We start from the raw sequence: 25,000 nt of genomic DNA on the forward strand, positions 1-25,000 counted from the left end.
CAGGGGGAAACTGGGAGCAGATGGAAACTGGGAGCAGAGGGAAACTGGGAGCAGAGGGAAACTGGGAGCAGAGAGAAACTGGAAGCAGAGGGAAACTGGGAGCAGAGGGAAACTGGGAGCAGAGAGAAACTGGAAGCAGGGGGAAACTGGAAGCAGAGGGAAACTGGGAGCAGAGAGAAACTGGGAGCAGAGAGAAACTGGAAGCAGAGGGAAACTGGAAGCAGGGGGAAACTGGGAGCAGATGGAAACTGGGAGCAGAGGGAAACTGGAAGCAGAGGGAAACTGGGAGCAGAGGGAAACTGGAAGCAGAGGGAAACTGGGAGCAGATGGAAACTGGGAGCAGAGGGAAACTGGGAGCAGAGAGAAACTGGAAGCAGATGGAAACTGGGAGCAGAGGGAAACTGGGAGCAGAGGGAAACTGGGAGCAGAGAGAAACTGGAAGCAGAGGGAAACTGGGAGCAGAGGGAAACTGGAAGCAGAGGGAAACTGGAAGCAGGGGGAAACTGGGAGCAGAGGGAAACTGGGAGCAGAGAGAAACTGGGAGCAGGGGGAGACTGGGAGCAGAGGGAAACTGGAAGCAGGGGAAAACTGGGAGCAGAGAGAAACTGGAAGCAGGGGGAAACTGGGAGCAGAGGGAAACTGGGAGCAGAGAGAAACTGGGAGCAGGGGGAGACTGGGAGCAGAGGGAAACTGGAAGCAGGGGGAGACTGGGAGCAGAGAGAAACTAGAAGCAGAGGGAAACTGGAAGCAGGGGAGACTGGGAGCAGAGGGAAACTGGGAGCAGAGAGAAACTGGGAGCAGGGGGAGACTGGGAGCAGAGGGAAACTGGAAGCAGGGGGAAACTGGGAGCAGAGAGAAACTGGAAGCAGGGGGAAACTGGGAGCAGAGGGAAACTGGGAGCAGAGAGAAACTGGGAGCAGGGGGAGACTGGGAGCAGAGGGAAACTGGAAGCAGGGGGAGACTGGGAGCAGAGGGAAACTGGGAGCAGAGGGAAACTGGGAGCAGAGAGAAACTGGGAGCAGGGGGAGACTGGGAGCAGAGGGAAACTGGAAGCAGAGGGAAACTGGGAGCAGATGGAAACTGGGAGCAGAGGGAAACTGGAAGCAGAGGGAAACTGGGAGCAGAGAGAAACTGGGAGCAGAGGGAAACTGGGAGCAGGGGGAAACTGGGAGCAGAGGGAAACTGGGAGCAGAGAGAAACTGGGAGCAGAGAGAAACTGGAAGTAGGGGGAAACTGGAAGCAGAGGGAAACTGGAAGCAGAGGGAAACTGGAAGCAGAGGGAAACTGGGAGCAGAGGGAGACTGGGAGCAGGGGGAAACTGGGAGCAGAGGGAAACTGGAAGTAGGGGGAAACTGGAAGCAGAGAGAAACTAGAAGCAGAGAGAAACTGGGAGCAGAGGGAAACTGGGAGCAGAGGGAAACTGGGAGCAGGGGGAGACTGGGAGCAGAGGGAAACTGGGAGCAGGGGGAGACTGGGAGCAGAGGGAAACTGGAAGCAGGGGGAAACTGGGAGCAGAGGGAAACTGGGAGCAGAGAGAAACTGGGAGCAGGGGGAGACTGGGAGCAGAGGGAAACTGGAAGCAGGGGAAAACTGGGAGCAGAGAGAAACTGGAAGCAGGGGGAAACTGGGAGCAGAGGGAAACTGGGAGCAGAGAGAAACTGGGAGCAGGGGGAGACTGGGAGCAGAGGGAAACTGGAAGCAGGGGGAGACTGGGAGCAGAGAGAAACTAGAAGCAGAGGGAAACTGGAAGCAGGGGAGACTGGGAGCAGAGGGAAACTGGGAGCAGAGAGAAACTGGGAGCAGGGGGAGACTGGGAGCAGAGGGAAACTGGAAGCAGGGGGAAACTGGGAGCAGAGAGAAACTGGAAGCAGGGGGAAACTGGGAGCAGAGGGAAACTGGGAGCAGAGAGAAACTGGGAGCAGGGGGAGACTGGGAGCAGAGGGAAACTGGAAGCAGGGGGAGACTGGGAGCAGAGGGAAACTGGGAGCAGAGGGAAACTGGGAGCAGAGAGAAACTGGGAGCAGGGGGAGACTGGGAGCAGAGGGAAACTGGAAGCAGGGGGAGACTGGGAGCAGAGAGAAACTAGAAGCAGAGGGAAACTGGGAGCAGAGGGAAACTGGGAGCAGGGGGAGACTGGGAGCAGAGGGAAACTGGGAGCAGGGGGAGACTGGGAGCAGAGGGAAACTGGAAGCAGGGGGAAACTGGGAGCAGAGGGAAACTGGGAGCAGAGAGAAACTGGGAGCAGGGGGAGACTGGGAGCAGAGGGAAACTGGAAGCAGGGGAAAACTGGGAGCAGAGAGAAACTGGAAGCAGGGGGAAACTGGGAGCAGAGGGAAACTGGGAGCAGAGAGAAACTGGGAGCAGGGGGAGACTGGTAGCAGAGGGAAACTGGAAGCAGGGGGAGACTGGGAGCAGAGAGAAACTAGAAGCAGAGGGAAACTGGAAGCAGGGGAGACTGGGAGCAGAGGGAAACTGGGAGCAGAGAGAAACTGGGAGCAGGGGGAGACTGGGAGCAGAGGGAAACTGGAAGCAGGGGGAAACTGGGAGCAGAGAGAAACTGGAAGCAGGGGGAAACTGGGAGCAGAGGGAAACTGGGAGCAGAGAGAAACTGGGAGCAGGGGGAGACTGGGAGCAGAGGGAAACTGGAAGCAGGGGGAGACTGGGAGCAGAGGGAAACTGGGAGCAGAGGGGAACTGGGAGCAGAGAGAAACTGGGAGCAGGGGGAGACTGGGAGCAGAGGGAAACTGGAAGCAGGGGGAGACTGGGAGCAGAGAGAAACTAGAAGCAGAGGAAAACTGGGAGCAGAGAGAAACTGGCCTCGTCCGACCTCACTCTTGACTCTTGACAAACTACTTCTGTTCCTCTTTTGTTAGTCATGTTGGATAAAAGTGTTTGCTAAATGTATGAATGTATTGATCCTTAATGTAAGAATAGAGATGTCATATCAAAGACATTCAAACATTTGTGTGACATTGCTGTTTAATGTCTGCGTGCTTCAGGAAAACACATCATGGTGTTGTTTTAGAAGATTTTTATTCATATAAAATAAGATACAACTTTTAATTAGGGATGTACATTATATTATGTAAGAATTAGCGTAAACTCTGAATTAATATTGAATAATATATGTACATGATATAATTCTGTTACATCTAGGTATAAACATAGCATATTTCTTTCATAATACATACATTTCAGATTTTTTTTTACATGTGTGTTTGACATTAAAGAGTTTTTATCCCCCTTCAGATCAGCGTTTGGAGTAGACCACATCTGTGTGAAGAAACACAAACTATCAGATAAGACTGAACAGACCTGCTAATCTCACACACACACACACACACACACACACACACACACACACACACACACACACACACACACACACACACACACACAACAACAGCAACACACTCACCTCTGTGCTGATCTGGATGCACATTTTCATAGATGGGATACAAAAGGTTTTCCTGTTCACTGCGCAGCTTTCTGGCACGAAGCACGTCTCGCACACACTGATAGAGGTACGAGTACTGGCACTAGAGCAACACATGATAACAAATAAGTTTGATTTCATATATTGTATGTGAGTAACTTCATTTTGACGCTCCTTAACAGACGTTATACTGACTAAACATGTCAATGTACTCTACTAACCCGAACCCTAACCTAACAGTCCACGAATACTCTAAGGAGTTAGTTGAAGTGCATCTGACTCTTTACTTTTTACAGTCAGTAGAATGTCTGAAGTGGACCCTGTAAATAAAGTGTAGTGATTGTGTGTGTGTGTGTGTGTGTGTGTAGTGTGTGTGTTTGACAGACGAGGCTCACCTCCGTCTGCACCATGTGTGTGCGGTGAAGTCTCAGATCGAACACCGCGCTGTAGATGTCCACCGTGTCTCTGGTGTCCAGCTGCTGAAGGACTCTATCCAGAGCGATGAAGGTCCCAGTGCGGCCCACTCCAGCACTGCACACACAAACACAACGCTCATAAACACACGATTCAGATCGCGTGTCAAACTGCTGAAATCACGTGACTTTGGCGATCCGAATCATGGATCGATTCACTGACCCATAACGGTTCGAATCATGGATCGATTCATTGACTCATAACGGTTCGAATCATGAATCGATTCACTGACTTATAACGGTTCGAATCTTTGTTCTGAAATCGGCCATCACTATATAAGTCGTTATTTAGTGTTTTTGCGCACTAACTCTATTCTGGCCTCTTCATCAATGATTGTAGAGCCGCTGTAGTGAGATGGGCTTTGTAACGACGTCTTTAGTGCCTTTATGGGTCTTGAGAGGGGAAATGACATTGGTGTCAATGAAGGCCTTTCTGAGCCATCGGATTTCAACACTAATATCTTCATCTGTGTGTGAAGATGAGCGGAGGTCTGACGGCTGGCCAACCACAGGAGGAATTAATCACACTATTTACACTTCTGGCTGAACTAACGCTTTAATACCTGCATCAGCTATTCCAGTATCCCTTTCTGCTGAACCTGTGTAGGTTTGTAACTAATTGGCATAATATCTGAACAGCGTCTCTTTGCACTCAATCACTGTAGCTGTAGCTAAGACTGGAGGCTTGCAGCCGTTTTCTGCCAACAAAGCAAATCCACTTTGATGAGATTGATAAAACTCACGCCATCGTTACAGTTTGTTTACTGTGCGTCAAGGGCTGAGATTAAGATATGATAATGAGCATTTGGCTTCCGACCAATCACAGTAAACATCTGACCAATCAGAGCAGAGAAGCTCTCAGAGAGGCGGGGTTTAGAGAGACAGTGAGAGAGAAGAGCTGATGCTGCAGAGATTAGGAGAGAATTTGAGTGTTTTTGACCTTGGATGCACAAGAACCTGTTGTAGGAGACTCCAAAACGAAACCAGCAATCTTTATAACAGCATAATTGGAGCATTTTAAATGATGTTTGTTTTAGTTTGAGTCTGTTTTTTCACATGATCTATGTCACTGCCTGTGCAACATTTACAGGGCTCCAGACTGCCACCAAATGGTTGCATTTTGCCATCAAAATTTGAGTTTGTGCGACCAGTAACTTTGGGTGAGTTTATTCAATAGATCACTCCAATTACATGCTCTCTACAATGCTATATTTGCTGATGTGACACACGAGATCTATTTAACCAATATGGTCACATTTTTTATTTGTTTTACAGTTTTTATAGAAGTACATGACTCAAACATAATGAAGTCATTTGATTTAAAAGAAGAAACCTTTACAAACATACAAACACAAAAGCAGTGCTTATTCTCAACAGTTATCATTTAACCATCAGCCTGCGTTATTACACTGTTTTCATTACAATGGTAAAGTGTACATTTCTTTCTTTGGTGGAAATATGCCCAACTACATGAGCCGAGCTCGAGCTGTTCGCTATCAGTATCCCTCATCACCTGGTTCATTATGTTAACTTCACGAATGACATTCAATTTCTTCTGGAACTAGATCTCTCGTTCATACTCAAAGCATCTCGGTCAGTAAAGGACATATTCCCTAAATTCAACCAATCCCATGCTCCGTCATATCTCATACTCAAAACGCTATTGGCTCAAGATTTTGTCATTCTTTGAGTATTTCGTAATACAGTGGAAATTAGCATGTTGATTTACGCTTTGCACCCCTAAATGTTCTGATTGTGCCCCTAAAATATTCAGTTTGGGGCCACTGCACTCCTAGTGAAAAACGTTAGTCTGAAGCCCTGATTTCCATTTGAAACACACTGGATTGATAGACTAGGATGGAGATGAAGCTGTAATAATGACCTGCAGTGCACTACAGTGGCTCCAGAGAAGGGCGTGCGGTTGATGTAGTCCCTCACAGTTCGCACGAACTGAATAAGCGACTGCGTGATCTCGGGCACGCCGTGATCCGGCCACACGGTGTAGTGGAACTGACGCACCACTCTGGAGTAGCTCAGCTGTTCTTCCTGCACACACACACACACACGTCACAGCTGTGTTCTACATTAGACCTCACCTGCGAACGACAATTCGATTATACCCACGTTACAGATCTTGAACTCTCGGATGGTCCACTCCGGCAGCACAGACTCCGACTGCATCTGGACTATCAGATCGCCGTAGTACAGCGGCTCCTGATCAAACGGCCAGTAATGGTCACACTTCACCTAAATAAGAGAGAGAAACCTAAATTCACTGAGCTAATGCCAAAAGACCCTCATGAGCAGAAGAGTCACACCGCAAAAAAAGCTTTTCTTACTCAGTAATTTTGTCTTGTTTCTAGTCTAAATATCTAACAATTCTTAAATCAAGATGCATTTACTATACAAGTAGAACAACATAAAATATTTGTCCTTGTTTTCTTAAAAATAAAATCAAAATGAGTTTTTGCTTAAAAATGATCTGCCAATGGGGTGAGAAAAATAATCTTGTTTCTGATTGAAATCTTGTATCTTGTTTCCGTCCCAAACAGAAATAAGATTATTTTCCTCACACCATTGGCAGATCATTTTGCCTGTTTTAAACAAAAGCTCACTTCATTTTGACATTTTTCCCCAGAAAACAAGCAAAACTGGACAGGAAACAAGAAAAAAACACTAAAGAAGAGTATTTTTTGCAGTGCATGAGTGATCGTCTGCACATACCCTTCCTTTCTCAACACACTGCGTCACCATTACTATGTTGTGCACATTCTGCTCCCAGACCATCTTCCAGAAGTCGTCTTTCGTGCCGGGTAAAGGACCCTGAGTCGCAATATACTCCCGTCTAAAGTTATTGCCCTTCAAAAAAAACGTGATATGTTTGGTCAAGCTGAATTTGGTTGAAATATGTATTACTTAATGACACAACCATGTTAAACTCCCAAAATGCATGCTCCAAAAACTCAATTAGAGCATGCTGTTTTTGAATGTAAGAGGTTTGGCTTTTGTCATTAATGTAGTTCCATGACCAGAGATCTTACAGGAATATAGCTGGCGTTAATATAATCTGAGCAGGAATCGTCGTCAACATAGGACAGCTTCACCCGCGTGGAATCATCTGTGCCAAGAACACGTCAAAATAAACCACCAGAAAAAATACACTGGTACAATATTAGATATAACTGAGGCAGGTGCTAGTGTAGACGTACAGGGCAGTATATTATTGTAGCGATTTTTGCCTCTGTTTTCAGACAATAACGCAGAGTCTTGAGGTTGGTTACGACCAACATCCTTCAGGTCCTGAAAGCAGAACAAAGAGCTCAATCTAAAACATCAATCCTTTTGAATATCATACTCAGAAAAAAGGAGGATATATTACCTCATATTCCTCTGAGAGGAGGTAGTTGGAGTCTGCTCGAAGTTTATTTAAATGTGACTCAAAATTTAAGATGCTGATGGGGCTGTATTTGGGGAAGACAACACTATCTTACACTAGATCATGGAAGTATTTAGAGCTCATTCAAAGAATATACAAAAATATAACTTTTGCATATATTTGTTCCTAAAATATCCTCTAATGTGGTGTGGTTATTGTAGATCAGTGTGATACAGTACCTTGAGACACGCCGGTTCCTAAAACACGGAGGGAAATAAGAATGAATGCTCTTAAAATCAGTGAACGTATAGAATAGTGTTTCTCTTTTTAAGAATAAAAATAAAGCAGCACATCATTAAACTGCGAGCATAAGCTTTAATGGTGATATAAATGCAGTCACTCGTACCCTCTTACAATGATGTGAGATCCAGAAGATGGTCTTTCTCTTCTCAAATTCATTCTGACCACAGGCTCCTGTGCACTCCTGCAAACACAAAAACCCGTTCTCACTAATGAATGACTTCCTGATGCTTCGATATCCAAATACATATGTCAATACTAAGCCAGTGTGACATGACCTGACAAAAGCAGACAGAAGCCATTACAATCAGTGATGCTGTCTACACTGGATGCAGCGCGGCACACATGCGTCTGATGTGGACAGCTTCTGTCATTCAACTTCCTCATGTGGACGAGGGAAGTTTATTTGGACAGACAATCAACCTCTTGATTTTTACCGAGGCAGAGAGTCTTCTCATATTTACTCTCTAGGTAGATCCATAAACCACAATGTGCTTTAGAAATGACGTCACAACAGTAAATCTTATTGCAGATTCCAAGTGATCAATTGCTCAGGGGTTACTGTTGGACACTCGTGCAACGAAAGCAATGATTCGAGTGAATAAGATGGAGGAATGTTAGTGAGGGAAGGGCATAGAAAAGTGGACTATATAATACTTCCAGCAAAACCCAAGAACTGATGTGACATAATTCCAAATATATTCCGAATGCTTTATAAATAAACATGACAAGACTATGATCACTATGATAAGATGCTTTCTAAACTGCTGTTTTCTCACCGCTGTCATTTTGGTTGTGTGTTTATTTGGTTATTGAGAGGAAAGCATGCAGCACATATTTACATATTCATCTGAACGCTGCTCTCGGCAGTGTGGACGCCTCAGGATGTTCGCTAACAGTATATCGCTGTAAAGGTATTTCCAACATTTTTTTACCCCTCAACAAATGAGTAACCCTCACTGCTAGCCCCTCACTGCTAGACCATCATCATTCATCACTAACCCATATTTACTAAACCATCATCACAAACACATCAGCTCGAGCTCAAATAGATCATCATAAACCTGTCATTACAAGTACATCATTCATTGGCCGGAAAAGATAAAACACATAATAAAGTTTAAGTTGAATTTTACTAAATTAAAATTTCTCTAGATATTGCGATACATTTGTAATTCTGAATTGTTTTGGTCACAATAATTGTGTAGTTAAAATCTGGTAGCACAAACCCATCATTGCTATCCAGTCACTACTACGCTATCATCCTCAGCCTCATGTCAGACCTGCATGTGATGATGTTGAGGACAGCACTTATTATAATGAGTTTTATATTTGATCTACTAATAAAGATTCCTGGACTCACATTTTGTGGACTTTCTGCCTGCAGATCAGCAGGACTATTAATCCCACCATGGTGGCGATGAGGAAGAGTCCCGCGCTGACCCCTTCGATGACCCCAGTCAATGGCTCTGAAGATACAGAAATATGAAGAATTAACGAACATGCCTCACCGATCGCCCTTCAGTATAGCTAAGCCGTGTGTATTACCTGCGTCTGTCATGAAGGGCTTGGACAGGTACGTATCAGTGTAGAGCGGAGAGGGAAACTCCTCAGGATCCTCATCAAAAAGTTTTGTAAACGCTCGAACACTGATTCTGAAAATCACGAGACAAACAGATCATCAACAACAGAGCCAGACAATAACGGACTACATTTACTTGAGTAAAGTACTTAAGTACAATTTTGAGGGATCTTGCATCTTTGGGGAGTACTCATGACTTTACCAAAGTACATTTGAGAGGCAAATATTGTACTCTTTACTCCAATACATTTCTATCCATAATCGTAAGTACCCATTACTTCTTCTAAATTAAAATAAAAAAGGAGAAAAATCTCGAAAACCCTCAATTTGTTGTTTCCCTCTCAAACGTGATTGGATTGTGCAGGCGCCACTGATTGGGACAGCCTATCAGCAATCAGCTTCAGCTTTCCACCAACGTAAACTCCATGGTCAGATTTAGATAAGAGACATAACAAATGATGAAGACGCAGCAGGTCCATCTGGGAATCTGCCAACCCGGGATGTTCTTGAGTATGAGTGTGTTTAACACAGTCAGGTTCAAATGTGATCTATTAAAACTCTAGTAGATGTTTGTCAGAGCATCGCCATTGTGCTATTGCCTTGAGGGCAAGTGAGAAATGTTAAATAAAGCAACATGGTAAAAAGATGGAAATGACTTGATTTTACTTTCAATTCCTTTTACATTCTCCAAGGTATTAACATTAACATTTTTCATAACTCCATGCAGGACGTTTCTGAACATAAATATGAGCACTGTGGCAGTAGTAATGCAATATTTAGAAAATGCACTCTTTTACTCTCGATACTCAAGTAATTTTAAAAACAAGTACTTCAGTACTTTTACTTCAGTAGACATCGGACTGTAGTATTTTTACTTGTACTTGAGTAAAATTTAGCGAGGGGTATCTGTACTTTTACTCAAGTAATGAAGCTGTGTACTCTGTCCACCTCTGACCAACAATAACCAAAGCATTTAACCTTCACATCAAGGGCTAAATGTGAAGGGAAGGTTAGGTTTAACCCTGACCATAACCTTTGAGCATCTCCTGATACATGGGTCAAGTTTTGGACTTATCAGTCCAGTAGGAACACCATACTAGTCTGACCATCACCTGTATGAGGTCTTGGGTTTTAGTGGCCCATCGCAGAAGATCGGCTGATCTTGAGCTGCATCAGTCAATGGTTTCTGATCACACCGTCCTCCAAGTCTCTCCATGCCCGATCCCAGATGGATCTCAAACTCCTGCATTGTGCTCTGGCTCTCGTCGCAGTGGCTGGGGATGTAACTGGTCTGATACGCTTTGACAGAGCTGTTGGATCTGTAGTCCAGGTACGAGGGAAGAGGATGATGTTGGTGTGGCTGCTGGTTTTCACTGTCTGGATCCAACCAAAGAAAGGGATCATTGCATTACTAGAGGATATATACATAACGCAAAAAAAAAAGATAAAGAAAAATGTTTTCCAACCATCAGATTCGGTTACGATGATGGTGAAGAATTTCACAGCGCCGTTGATATCACTGAACCAGCTGCAGTTAAACTGGAAGAATATGGTCGACTTGGTGATCTGAACTGTATTCTCATCCACTCGAATCGAGGTCAGAGGTGGACCTGAGGACACACGAACAACAACAAGCATATTCAGTAAACGTTACCATCAGAAAGAGATCATTTATATCACCTGGATATTTCTAACTCACGGTCTATCATCGTGATGACGCTTTCCACAACCGCCTCACTGGTCATGCTGTCAGAGATGACTTTGACAGACACCATGTACTGTTTATGAGGCTCCAGATCTTTGACCAGATAGACGGTGTTCTCTTTGACAGTACGCCGTGAGTACACCATTCTCTGAGAGTCCTTCCTCGAGCATTCGATGGTGTATGAGTCAAAGTCGGCTTCTGGAGGATTCCAGGAACAGGAAATGGCTGTGGAGTTCTGAGGACGGCAGTGCAGACTCTGAACACGCTCGGGCTCTAAAGGCAGGGAAAAACATACTGTTCACAAGTGCTTTATCTACAGTTAAGGGGTTTATTACTGCTTATGTATAAGGACAAGAATTAGTGCTATACCTACAGTTAAGGGGTTTATTACTGCCTATGTATAAGGACAAGAACTAGTGCTATACCTACAGTTAAGGGGTTTATTACTGCTTATGTATAAGGACAAGAACTAGTGCTATACCTACAGTTAAGGGGTTTATTACTGCTTATGTATAAGCACAAGAACTAGTGCTATACCTACAGTTAAGGGGTTTATTACTGCTTATGTATAAGGACAAGAACTAGTGCTATACCTACAGTTAAGGGGTTTATTACTGCTTATGTATAAGGACAAGAACTAGTGCTATACCTACAGTTAAGGGGTTTATTACTGCTTATGGATAAGGACAAGAACTAGTGCTATACCTACAGTTAAGGGGTTTATTACTGCTTATGTATAAGGACAAGAATTAGTGCTATACCTACAGTTAAGGGGTTTATTACTGCTTATGTCTAAGGACAAGAATTAGTGCTATACCTACAATTAAGGGGTTTATTACTGCTTATGTATAAGGACAAGAATTAGTGCTATACCTACAGTTAAGGGGTTTATTACTGCTTATGTCTAAGGACAAGAACTAGTGCTATACCTACAATTAAGGGGTTTATTACTGCTTATGTATAAGGACAAGAATTAGTGCTATACCTACAGTTAAGGGGTTTATTACTGCTTATGTATAAGGACAAGAATTAGTGCTATACCTACAATTAAGGGGTTTATTACTGCTTATGTATAAGGACAAGAATTAGTGCTATACCTACAGTTAAGGGGTTTATTACTGCTTATGTCTAAGGACAAGAACTAGTGCTATACCTACAGTTAAAGGGTTTATTACTGTACTATTAAGCATTAGATACAAATTGCTGTACATAATCTGTCAAACATATTGTCATTCATATGAGATCGACAATAGCAAACCACAACCACCCAATCAATTCCCCATGGACAAAATCAAGCCCCGGCCTACATTTGCTCTTGTTTGAGGAGCCATTTCAGTCAGATATACACGTCAATACACAATAAGACTAGCACAACTTTCCATCATAAAGCCTGGTTGGGACATGTTGTTTCCAACAGTCTTATATCTTTGATCGCAAGCTTTTAGTCAAGTTAGGCTATTTTTCCTCATCTATTGCTCATTTAACCAGTGGTCTTCCGCAAGGCTCAATCTTGGGACCTACTCTTTTTCACTGTACATGCTACCATTGGGCTCCATTTTACAACGTCACAGGTTATCTTTTCATTTGTATGTGGATGATACCCAAATATACTTACCTATAAAGAAAAATTATCCTTCTGCCTGCACTTGCTTATTAATTTGCTTAGATGAGGTTAAAAATTGTGGCTAGCTCAACATTGTTTGTGTAAATGAGGACAGAACTGAAGTCATAATTTTTGGGCCTACGGAAAATTCTCAGGCCCCCAGCCCTGATCTGGGTAGACTATCTGCTTTTGAATCTTCACATGTTCAGAACCTGGGCATTCTGCTAGATGAGTCTTTCAAACTTGACAAACTCATCTCGTCTGTTATCGGGTGTAGTTTTCACCATCTCCGCCTGCTGTCTAAAATCAAACCTTTCCTAAATCCCAATGGTGGTTTATACTTTCATTACCTCATGTCTAGACTACTGCAATTCACTCTCCTGTGATATTTCTAAGTCCCAAATTGCCCGTTTTCAACTCATCCAGAACGCTGCTGCTAGATTCCTTCATAATAGTCGTAAAAGCGTCCACAGTTTCTTTACAGTTCTTTTTGTTGTGTTTTATGTTTAAATGTCTCTACCTTGCTCTCTTTGGTTTCTTCTTTTATATTCATCTTGTTTATTTTATTGTGTTTAGCTGTTTATCGTTTTATACTTTTTTTATATCTGATCCTGTGTACAGCACTTTGGAGATGACTGATAAACTGATTCTAATAAACATGTGTCACTGACTTGTCCTGATGCTCCTGTAGATGGGAAGGCTGTAGGCTGGGTTGTTGGTTCCAGCACCACTGACTGTACGTAGGCTGATGTTGTACCGGCGGCCGGGGTACATCCCTTTAAGGATACGGTTGCCGGATATGGGGCTGTGGTAGGGGTTGAACACAGACAGACGGTCCCTGGGGCTCCACTGAAGGTCAAAGTCGTCATAATCAGTGTTTTCTGGACCACTCCAGGTCATCTCCAGTGAGGTGTTAGTGATTTCTCCAAAGGAGAACGAGACCGGTGGCTTAGGGTCTACAATATATCAAAGCCATCAAAGGGAATCAGTACATACTAGTGTAGGTAAACTACCCTACAGAACTATGGTAAACTACCCTACAGAACTATAGTAAACTACACTACAGAACTATTGTAAACTACCCTACAGAACTATGGTAAACTACACTACAGAACTACAGAACTATAGTAAACTACACTACAGAACGATTGTAAACTACCCTACAGAACTATGGTAAACTACACTACAGAACTATGGTAAACTACACTACAGAACGATTGTAAACTACACTACAGAACTATAGTAAACTACACTACAGAACTACAGTAAACTACACTACAGAACTATTGTAAACTACCCTACAGAACTATAGTAAACTACACTACAGAACTATTGTAAACTACACTACAGAACTATGGTAAACTACACTACAGAACGATTGTAAACTACACTACAGAACTATTGTAAACTACCCTACAGAACTATGGTAAACTACACTACAGAACTATAGTAAACTACACTACAGAACGATTGTAAACTACCCTACAGAACTATGGTAAACTACACTACAGAACTATTGTAAACTACACTACAGAACGATTGTAAACTACACTACAGAACTATGGTAAACTACACAACAGAACTACAGAACTATAGTAAACTACACTACAGAACGATTGTAAACTACACTACAGAACGATTGTAAACTACACTACAGAACTATAGTAAACTACACTACAGAACTACAGAACTATGGTAAACTACACTACAGAACTATGGTAAACTACACAACAGAACTACAGAACTATGGTAAACTACACTACAGAACTACAGAACTATTGTAAACTACACTACAGAACTATGGTAAACTACACTACAGAACTATAGTAAACTACACTACAGAACTATAGTAAACTACACTACAGAACTATAGTAAACTACACTACAGAACTACAGAACTATGGTAAACTACACTACAGAACTATGGTAAACTACACTACAGAACTACAGAACTATAGTAAACTACACTACAGAACTATGGTAAACTACATTACAGAACTATGGTAAACTACACTACAGAACTACAGAACTATAGTAAACTACACTACAGAACTATAGTAAACTACACTACAGAACTATAGTAAACTACACTACAGAACTATGGTAAACTACACTACAGAACTATGGTAAACTACACTACAGAACTACAGAACTATAGTAAACTACACTACAGAACTATAGTAAACTACACTACAGAACTATGGTAAACTACACTACAGAACTATAGTAAACTACACTACAGAACTATGGTAAACTACACTACAGATTTATAGTAAACTACACTACAGAACTACAGAACTATGGTAAACTACACTACAGAACTATAGTAAACTACACTACAGAACTACAGAACTATGGGAAACTACACTACAGAACCATAGTAAACTACACTACAGAACTAAATAACTATGGTAAACTACACTACAGAACTAAATAACTATGGTAAACTACACTACAGAACTAAATAACTATGGTAAACTACACTACAGAACTACAGTAAGGGTCTACAATATATCAGCCACCAAAGCTAATCAGTATCTAGTAAAGTTCTGATTCTACAGTTATGATGAAGAAAACTGCACCAATGCGCCATCTTCACTCTTACCCGTCCTGCCGGTAGTAGTTGCCATGTTAGTGAGATCTCCACTGTGTGTAAGGACAACCGCCTGGTAGAGTCTTCCAGACACCAGGCTCTGAAACACATGACTTCTGCTCTCCGGGCCCAGACCCTGCTCTGCTTGTTGAGTCCCGTTGGGGTTGTAGATCAGGAGGGTGTAGCTGCTCACTTCCCCCCCGGCCTGTTTCCAGCTCAACCACAGACTCCCAGAGCTTCTTCTGCTGTCAGCACGCAGGAACGACACAGCCGCAGGAACTACAAAACACGTTTAACCAAGCTACTGATTACAGTATTCACATTAATTAGTGGTTTTGACTTTCAAATGTGAACAAAAGAGTAATAGTGATGAATACCCTGCAAAAAATGCTCTTCTTACTTAAAAATGTTGTCTTGTTTCTAGTCTAAATATCTAGCAATTCTTAAATCAAGATGCATTTACTATATAAGTGAAACAACATAAGATAATTTTCTTGTTTTGTTGAAAAATCTAAATGAAGTGAGTTTTTGCTTAAAACAGGCAAAATGATAATCTTATTTCTGATTGAAATCTTGTTTCTTGTTTCTGTCCCAAACAGAAATAAGATTATTTTTCTCGCCCCATTGGCAGATCATTTTGCCTGTTTTAAGCAAAAACTCACTTCATTTTAATATTTTTTCCCAGAAAACAGGAAAAAATATCTTATGTCATTTTACTTATCTAGCAAATGCATATTGATTTAAGAATATTTAGATATTTGGACTGGAACAAGAAAAAAATACTAAATAAGAAAAAAAAAATGTTTTTGCAGTGTATATGCTTGCGCTTTTTGTTAACTGCCACGACATTGAACTATCATAACTAGACAAAAGAAACTGGCAAATTAGTGTGCGTTGTTCACCTGTCCGGGCCCAGATGAATGTGTCGTTGGACTGATCTCCACTGCGGGTCTGAACAACCACCTTGTACAGCGTCCCAGGTCGAAGGTTCTGGAAGGAACAGTCCTGCATGATTGCCATTCCTGATTTCTGATCATGCAAGCTTTCATCTCCATTATACAGAGAAACATCAAATCCATCAAACTCCCCGTCCGGCGGAGCCCAGCGGAAGGACAGGCTTGTGGTCGTGTTGCTTAAGACGGACAGGTTATTAACAGATGCTGGACCTGCAACAAACACATTTTCAGACACTGTAACAGGCCCGTTCATCTGCTGTATTATCACGTTAAAGGGGTGGTTGCATGTGATTTGACTTGTGTAACTTTAGTTAGTGTGTGATGTCGCTGCTTGAGCATAAACAGTCTCTGCAAAGTTACAGCGCTGAAAGTTCAATGCAAACGGAGATATTGTCTTTTAAAGTTACGGCAGTTTATTGCCTACAAAAATGGCCGGTTTGGACTACAACGAGCTTCTTCCTGGTTGGTGACATCATAAACCCTCACTAGTCTCCGCAGATGTGACTTCTGACCGTAATGGGAAGGGGCGTGGCCTTAACCTTTGCTTGGCACTTCAGCCAATAAAAATACAGGAAACTACATTTGGCCATCTGACCAATCTAAGACCATTGCGTTTTTCAGAGGGATGGGCTTCATAGAAGCAGGAAGCAAATGTGCCGTTCAAAGCACAGTGGAAGTATTAAAAAGAAGTATTAAGACATGTTATACTGCGCCCCATAAACACAACCAAGCCTAGAAAAAAAACACAGAACCGCCGCTTTAAAACTGAGATAAAGACAATCTTCTCACAGGTTCTGCCCTCAGCAATAGCATCTTTGCTGCTGATTCCTCCGCTGATGGTCTGCATCAGAATGCGGTATTTTTTCCCCGGAGTGAGCTGTCTGAAATAATGCTGACTGGTTTCTGCTGTTTGAGAGCTGTTAGACACCAGAGTTCCTCTCTCATCCAGAAGCTGCAGCCGATAGCCGTCATACACTCCTCGGCCCGCCTGCCACGACACCAACAGACTGGAGGTGCTGCGCTGGTTCTCCACCTGTAGAGCCGACACCCAGGAGGGAACTGCAGCGTTTCAAGAGGAAATGAGGAACAGAGCAACTCAATTAGGTTTTATATTGAGAGAATGATTCAAATATTGACAATAGTGTCTGAACATTTAATCAATAAGCCCCTCCAGGCTGATTTTACCATGAAATTAAGACTTGCACAGCAAAAAATGCTTTTCTTACTCAGTTGTCTTGTTTCTAGTTTAAATATCTAACAATTCTTTAATCAAGATGCATTTAGTTATTATATTATATATTATATTATATTATTTATATAATATTTTTCCTTGTTTTGTTGAAAATAAAATCAAAATGAAGTGAGTGAGTTTTTGCTAAAAACAGGCAAAATGATCTGCCAATGGGGTGAGAAAAATAATCTTATTTCTGATTGAAATCTTGTTTCTTGTTTCCGTCCCAAACAGAAATAAGATTATTTTTCTCACCCCATTGGCATTTTGTTTGTTTTCCCTAACGAAACAAAAATTTCATGCAGTATATTGGAAAATATAATGTAATACATTAGGCAATATATTCACATATATGGGATTTAATATGTATATTCTCTAATATATTGCAATATATGAAAGCGGCAATAATTTGTATATTTTGCAATATATTACAGGAATATATAATATATTGTATAATACCATCAGTATATTATTCCATCTATTTACAATATATTATAATATATTTCAAGTAATATATTGGTAAATATATTTTCCTTTCATAAGGGTTAAGCAAAAACTCACTTCATATTGAGTTTATTTTTAAGAAAACAAGGGAAAATATCTTATGTAATTTACTTATATAGTAAATGCATTCTGATTTAAGAATTGTTTGATATTTAGACTAGAAACAAGAAAAAAATTCTAAATAAGAAGAGCATTTATTGCAGTGTGATTATTGCTTTCATACAGCAGCAATATGATAAAAGACACCCATGAAAACACACCACACATTGTTATTTCACCTGTTCGTCCTGTTTCTGTGCTGTTATTGGTCAGAGATCCACTAATTGACGTGACGGTTATCATGTACTGCTGTCCCGGCAACAGACCCTGAAAGCTCATCTCATTCACATGTTTAGGGACTGATCTCTGCTCAGCCGGACCGCCCATCTGAGAGATTGACACAGTGTACCGGTCCACATCACCCTGTCCAGGTGTCCAGTTCACTCTCAGACTGCTGCTCTGACCGTCATTACTGATATGAATGTTCTTCACTTTACTGGGAACTAAAATATATAAACAACAGCACAACCGTTAAGATTTTGCAAGACAACTACAATGAAAAATCACATTATACTACCACATTCACTGAGTGCATTTACATGCACGTTCTTAAGCCGATTATGATCATGGTCATGTAAAGGCGGTAACCTGTTTTCTTTTATCGGAGTAAGGTCATACATGGCGTGAGCATAAACCAGTCAGGACAGGGAGTTTTTTGCCCCTTACCCTGATTTTGCACAGCATGTAAACGCATTAACCTGCATTCTGTTGGCATATTGAAGTACGCATGTGTGATAGGGGACAAAAACACAAACTTAGAGCAGATTTAAACACATCCAGACAGAGCGAACTAGCATTTTGCTTGAAATAAGGACAAACGCTGACTCGTTTAAGACCCAGAAAACTGTAAAGATGTGTTCTCATGTCATGCAGCAGAAGTAGAAGAGGTTCAGTCAAAACGCTGCATCCATATCTGCATGAGGGATAATATGAGCCGTAAATCTCCTGCTTATACGTTTGCAAGCTTTATTAAACATCATAACTGACGTAACATTTGAAAAACTCTGAAAAACTTGGAAGGAAATGACCCGGTTTATCATAAAGGCATGTAAACGCGGTTTACTTGTGTTGTCAGTTTACTGGTTTGCATGTAAACGGGAAAAACAAGAAGCTTAAACAAGCTTATTTCAATAAGCTGATATTTGTGAGTTATCAGCTTACTGGTGTGCATGTAAACGCGCTCACTGATATCCACATGCAACAGGGAGCTGTACCTGTTCTGCCTTTGATGAACTGCACACTGAGGTTTGGTCCGCTGAAGGTGGACACCACAATTTTGTAGAGTCTTCCAGGAGTGAGTGATGAAAGCAGGTATCTGTCAGTGCTGCTGGTTAGTGTGATGGGTGGAAACACCTTCATGTCATTAAAGAGCAACTGAACCTCATAATGATCAACATCTCCAGGAGGAGGAAGCCACGTCACCAGCAGATCCTCAGTGCCGCTGTCAGCTAGGGAGAGGTTCCACACTCCTGCTGGCACTGAGAGAGAGAACATAATACTAGTAAACCAAAGCACAGACCTGCGATAAACTAACATAAAGAACAACATAACTACAGTAAACTTAACCACAGCATTACATAAATAAATAATTATATGGTCTAAATAACTGTAGAACTGTGACACACTAAACTATAAAGCAAAACAATTACAATTTACTAACCAACAGAGCAACCAACAATGGTAACTACACTATATATCAACATAACTAGGGTAAATTACACTACAGATCTACAGAACTACAGTAAACTACACAACAGAACTACAGAACTATGGTAAACTATACTACAGAACTACAGAACTATGGTAAACTATACTACAGAACTACAGAACTATGGTAAACTATACTACAGAACTACAGAACTATGGTAAACTACACTACAGAACTACAGAACTACAGTAAACTACACTACAGAACTATAGTAAACTACACTACAGAACTATAGTAAACTACACTACAGAACTATAGTAAACTACATTACAGAACTATGGTAAACTACACTATAGAACTACAGAACTACAGTAAACTACACTACAGAACTAAAGAACTACAGTAAACTACACTACAGAACTACAGAACTATGGTAAACTACACTACAGAACTACAGAACTACAGTAAACTACACTACAGAACTACAGAACTATGGTAAATAAGGAAGTCCTGACCCTAACTCTACCCTTAAACTGACCCGCACCACCACACCTGACCCTAACTCTACCCCTAAACTGACCCACACCACCACACCTGACCCTAACTCTACCCTTAAACTGACCCACACCACCACACCTGACCCTAACTCTACCCTTAAACTGACCCACACCACCACGCCTGACCCTAACTCTACCCTTAAACTGACCCACACCACCACACCTGACCCTAACTCTACCCTTAAACTGACCCACACCACCACACCTACCCTAACTCTACCCTTAAACTGACCCGCACCACCACACCTGTCCCTAACTCTACCCTTAAACTGACCCACACCACCACACCTGTCCCTAACTCTACCCTTAAACTGACCCACACCACCACACTTGTCCCTAACTGTACCCTTAAACTGACCCACACCACCACACCTGTCCCTAACTCTACCCTTAAACTGAGCCACACCACCACACATGACCCTAACTCTACCCTTAAACTGACCCACACCACCACACCTGACCCTAACTCTACCCTTAAACTGACCCGCACCACCACACCTGTCCCTAACTCTACCCTTAAACTGACCCGCACCACCACACCTGTCCCTAACTCTACCCTTAAACTGACCCACACGACCACACCTGTCCCTAACTCTACCCTTAAACTGACCCACACCACCCCACCTGTCCCTAACTCTACCCTTAAACTGACCCACACCCCCACACCTGTCCCTAACTGTACCCTTAAACTGACCCATACCACCACACCTGTCCCTAACTCTACCCTTAAACTGACCCACACCACCACACCTGTCCCTAACTCTACCCTTAAACTGACCCACACCACCACACCTGACCCTAACTCTACCCTTAAACTGACCCACACCACCACACCTGACCCTAACTGTACCCTTAAACTGACCCACACCACCACACCTGTCCCTAACTCTACCCTTAAACTGACCCACACCACCACACCTGACCCTAACTCTACCCTTAAACTGACCCACACCACCACACCTGACCCTAACTGTACCCTTAAACTGACCCACACCACCACACCTGACCCTAACTCTACCCTTAAACTGACCCACACCACCACACCTGACCCTAACTCTACCCTTAAACTGACCCACACCACCACTCCTGTCCATAACTCTACCCTTAAACTGACCCACACCACCACACCTGACCCTAACTCTACCCTTAAACTTACCCACACCACCACACCTGTCCCTAACTCTGCCCTTAAACTGACCCACACCACCACACCTGTCCCTAACTCTACCCTTAAACTGACCCACACCTGTCCCTAACTCTACCCTTAAACTGACCCTCACCACCACACCTGTCCCTAACTCTACCCTTAAACTGACCCGCACCACCACACCTGACCCTAACTCTACCCCTAAACTGACCCACACCACCACACCTGACCCTAACTCTACCCTTAAACTGACCCACACCACCACACCTGACCCTAACTCTACCCTTAAACTGACCCACACCACCACGCCTGACCCTAACTCTACCCTTAAACTGACCCACACCACCACACCTGACCCTAACTCTACCCTTAAACTGACCCACACCACCACACCTACCCTAACTCTACCCTTAAACTGACCCGCACCACCACACCTGTCCCTAACTCTACCCTTAAACTGACCCACACCACCACACCTGTCCCTAACTCTACCCTTAAACTGACCCACACCACCACACTTGTCCCTAACTGTACCCTTAAACTGACCCACACCACCACACCTGTCCCTAACTCTACCCTTAAACTGAGCCACACCACCACACATGACCCTAACTCTACCCTTAAACTGACCCACACCACCACACCTGACCCTAACTCTACCCTTAAACTGACCCGCACCACCACACCTGTCCCTAACTCTACCCTTAAACTGACCCGCACCACCACACCTGTCCCTAACTCTACCCTTAAACTGACCCACACGACCACACCTGTCCCTAACTCTACCCTTAAACTGACCCACACCACCCCACCTGTCCCTAACTCTACCCTTAAACTGACCCACACCCCCACACCTGTCCCTAACTGTACCCTTAAACTGACCCATACCACCACACCTGTCCCTAACTCTACCCTTAAACTGACCCACACCACCACACCTGTCCCTAACTCTACCCTTAAACTGACCCACACCACCACACCTGACCCTAACTCTACCCTTAAACTGACCCACACCACCACACCTGACCCTAACTGTACCCTTAAACTGACCCACACCACCACACCTGTCCCTAACTCTACCCTTAAACTGACCCACACCACCACACCTGACCCTAACTCTACCCTTAAACTGACCCACACCACCACACCTGACCCTAACTGTACCCTTAAACTGACCCACACCACCACACCTGACCCTAACTCTACCCTTAAACTGACCCACACCACCACACCTGACCCTAACTCTACCCTTAAACTGACCCACACCACCACTCCTGTCCATAACTCTACCCTTAAACTGACCCACACCACCACACCTGACCCTAACTCTACCCTTAAACTTACCCACACCACCACACCTGTCCCTAACTCTGCCCTTAAACTGACCCACACCACCACACCTGTCCCTAACTCTACCCTTAAACTGACCCACACCTGTCCCTAACTCTACCCTTAAACTGACCCTCACCACCACACCTGTCCCTAACTCTACCCTTAAACTGACCCACACCACCACACCTGTCCCTAACTCTACCCTTAAACTGACCCACACCAACACACCTGACCCTAACTCTACCCTTAAACTGACCCACACCACCACACCTGTCCCTAACTCTACCCTTAAACTGACCCACACCACCACACCTGTCCCTAACTCTACCCTTAAACTGACCCACACCAACACACCTGACCCTAACTCTACCCTTAAACTGACCCACACCACCACACCTGTCCCTAACTCTACCCTTAAACTGACCCACACCACCACACCTGTCCCTAACTCTACCCTTAAACTGACCCACACCACCACACCTGACCCTAACTCTACCCTTAAACTGACCCACACCACCACACCTGACCCTAACTCTACCCTTAAACTGACCCACACCACCACTCCTGTCCCTAACTCTACCCTTAAACTGACCCACACCACCACACCTGACCCTAACTCTACCCTTAAACTTACCCACACCACCACACCTGTCCCTAACTCTACCCTTAAACTGACCCACACCACCACACCTGTCCCTAACTCTACCCTTAAACTGACCCACACCTGTCCCTAACTCTACCCTTAAACTGACCCACACCACCACACCTGTCCCTAACTCTACCCTTAAACTGACCCACACCACCACACCTGTCCCTAACTCTACCCTTAAACTGACCCACACCAACACACCTGACCCTAACTCTACCCTTAAACTGACCCACACCACCACACCTGTCCCTAACTCTACCCTTAAACTGACCCACACCACCACACCTGTCCCTAACTCTACCCTTAAACTGACCCACACCAACACACCTGACCCTAACTCTACCCTTAAACTGACCCACACCACCACACCTGTCCTTAACTCTACCCTTAAACTGACCCACACCACCCCACCTGTCCCTAAATTTACCCTTAAACTGACCCACACCACCACCCCTGTCCCTAACTCTACCCTTAAACTGACCCACACCACCACACCTGTCTCTAACTCTACCCTTAAACTGACCCACACCACCACACCTGACCCTAACTCTACCCTTAAACTGACCCACACCACCACACCTGACCCTAACTCTACCCTTAAACTGACCCACACCACCACACCTGACCCTAACTCTACCCTTAAACTGACCCACACCACCACGCCTGTCCCTAACTTTTACCTGTATCCCAATCTCAATATAAGTGTTTTGCAATACAATATGAACACAATAAGTACATTGTAATTTTTTTGATGTTAATACACAGTAGTTAAGGCCATTTAATAAAGTGGGACCAAATTCTTTTCTTATCCAATTTGTTTAGGAGACACTCCGTCCCTAGCCTCCTCAGGGAATGGTCCTGCTCCAGAACTACATTAAAATGAACTATGGAGAAACAGAAGTACAGTAAAGCAGCACAGGTATACTTACATGTCCTTCCGTGAGTTGAGACACTGGACTCATATTTCCCACTCCATGTACTGACGATCACAGTATAGAGTCGGCCCGGTACCAGCTCACTGAACACACACTCATTCTGAGTCTTGAGGACCGTCTTGTTCTGGTGGAAAATGTTGTTGTGCTTGATGGAGACATGATAGTAGTCAAAGTCTCCAGCTGCGTGGCGCCAGTAAACCTTCAGATGGTCATCACGTGCCATGTGTGTGGCTGTAGGGTTCAACACTGTGGAAGGTTCTAGAGCAGACAACCATAGAATATAATGTGAATGCCGACTGCAAACACCTTCATTACAGTAACTAAACCTGGACAGAATATCCTTACGTGTGCGCTCCTGAACCACAGTGTGGTTTTCATACTCTCCACTGCGGCTGGTGATGGAGATGTTGTAGAGACGTCCAGACACCAGAGACTTAAAGACACACTCAGTACTGGACTTAGACACTGTGACCGTATGAACCGTTCTCTCCTGATCTCTCAGGGTGACTGAGTAACTCTCCACGTCTCCTTCCGCGGCTCTCCACGACACACTCAGGAAGTCCATTCGCCCGTTGTTGCTCACCGTCACATCTCTCACAGCGGCTGGAACTGAAGAACACACAACATGCATCTATAGAAACCACTGCAAAATATTTGCAGAGCTGCAAAGAGTGCATTGTTTATTCAATTAATGAAGAATAATATAATCATAGTGGCAGGTAGTGCTACGTTTATATATAATTATATATGACTTGATTTTAGGGATCAGTTATTAAGTATTAAATAGTTGCTCATTAGCATGCATATTACTAGGATATTGTCTGTTTATTAGTACTTATAAAGCACATATTAATGCCTTATTCTGCATGACCTT

General features: G+C 43.4%; 1 protein-coding gene across 1 annotated transcript in view; it reads right to left on the reverse strand.

Annotated features, from left to right (window-relative positions):
* Positions 1 to 3,014: 3,014 nt before the first annotated feature.
* The window catches only part of LOC137064696 (receptor-type tyrosine-protein phosphatase beta-like), a 42,256-nt gene continuing 20,270 nt past the window's right edge, over positions 3,015 to 25,000 (reverse strand). The window contains exons 9-32 of the mRNA XM_067436163.1: positions 24,472 to 24,735; positions 24,121 to 24,384; positions 19,073 to 19,336; positions 18,038 to 18,301; positions 16,814 to 17,083; positions 15,971 to 16,234; positions 15,081 to 15,347; positions 13,147 to 13,431; positions 10,867 to 11,145; positions 10,634 to 10,777; positions 10,280 to 10,544; positions 9,134 to 9,240; positions 8,949 to 9,054; positions 7,692 to 7,769; positions 7,525 to 7,542; positions 7,289 to 7,370; positions 7,119 to 7,209; positions 6,951 to 7,027; positions 6,634 to 6,768; positions 6,034 to 6,156; positions 5,792 to 5,955; positions 3,832 to 3,967; positions 3,419 to 3,539; positions 3,015 to 3,273 (exon numbers count right to left, since the gene is read on the reverse strand). Coding sequence (XP_067292264.1) covers positions 3,251 to 3,273; positions 3,419 to 3,539; positions 3,832 to 3,967; positions 5,792 to 5,955; positions 6,034 to 6,156; positions 6,634 to 6,768; positions 6,951 to 7,027; positions 7,119 to 7,209; positions 7,289 to 7,370; positions 7,525 to 7,542; positions 7,692 to 7,769; positions 8,949 to 9,054; positions 9,134 to 9,240; positions 10,280 to 10,544; positions 10,634 to 10,777; positions 10,867 to 11,145; positions 13,147 to 13,431; positions 15,081 to 15,347; positions 15,971 to 16,234; positions 16,814 to 17,083; positions 18,038 to 18,301; positions 19,073 to 19,336; positions 24,121 to 24,384; positions 24,472 to 24,735 — 4,091 coding nt within the window. The 3' untranslated portion in view covers positions 3,015 to 3,250. The remainder of the gene's footprint in view (positions 3,274 to 3,418; positions 3,540 to 3,831; positions 3,968 to 5,791; positions 5,956 to 6,033; positions 6,157 to 6,633; positions 6,769 to 6,950; positions 7,028 to 7,118; positions 7,210 to 7,288; positions 7,371 to 7,524; positions 7,543 to 7,691; positions 7,770 to 8,948; positions 9,055 to 9,133; positions 9,241 to 10,279; positions 10,545 to 10,633; positions 10,778 to 10,866; positions 11,146 to 13,146; positions 13,432 to 15,080; positions 15,348 to 15,970; positions 16,235 to 16,813; positions 17,084 to 18,037; positions 18,302 to 19,072; positions 19,337 to 24,120; positions 24,385 to 24,471; positions 24,736 to 25,000) is intronic.

This window comes from Pseudorasbora parva, chromosome 25 (genome assembly GCF_024679245.1).
Source record: "Pseudorasbora parva isolate DD20220531a chromosome 25, ASM2467924v1, whole genome shotgun sequence".
Taxonomy (NCBI): Eukaryota; Metazoa; Chordata; class Actinopteri; order Cypriniformes; family Gobionidae; genus Pseudorasbora; species Pseudorasbora parva.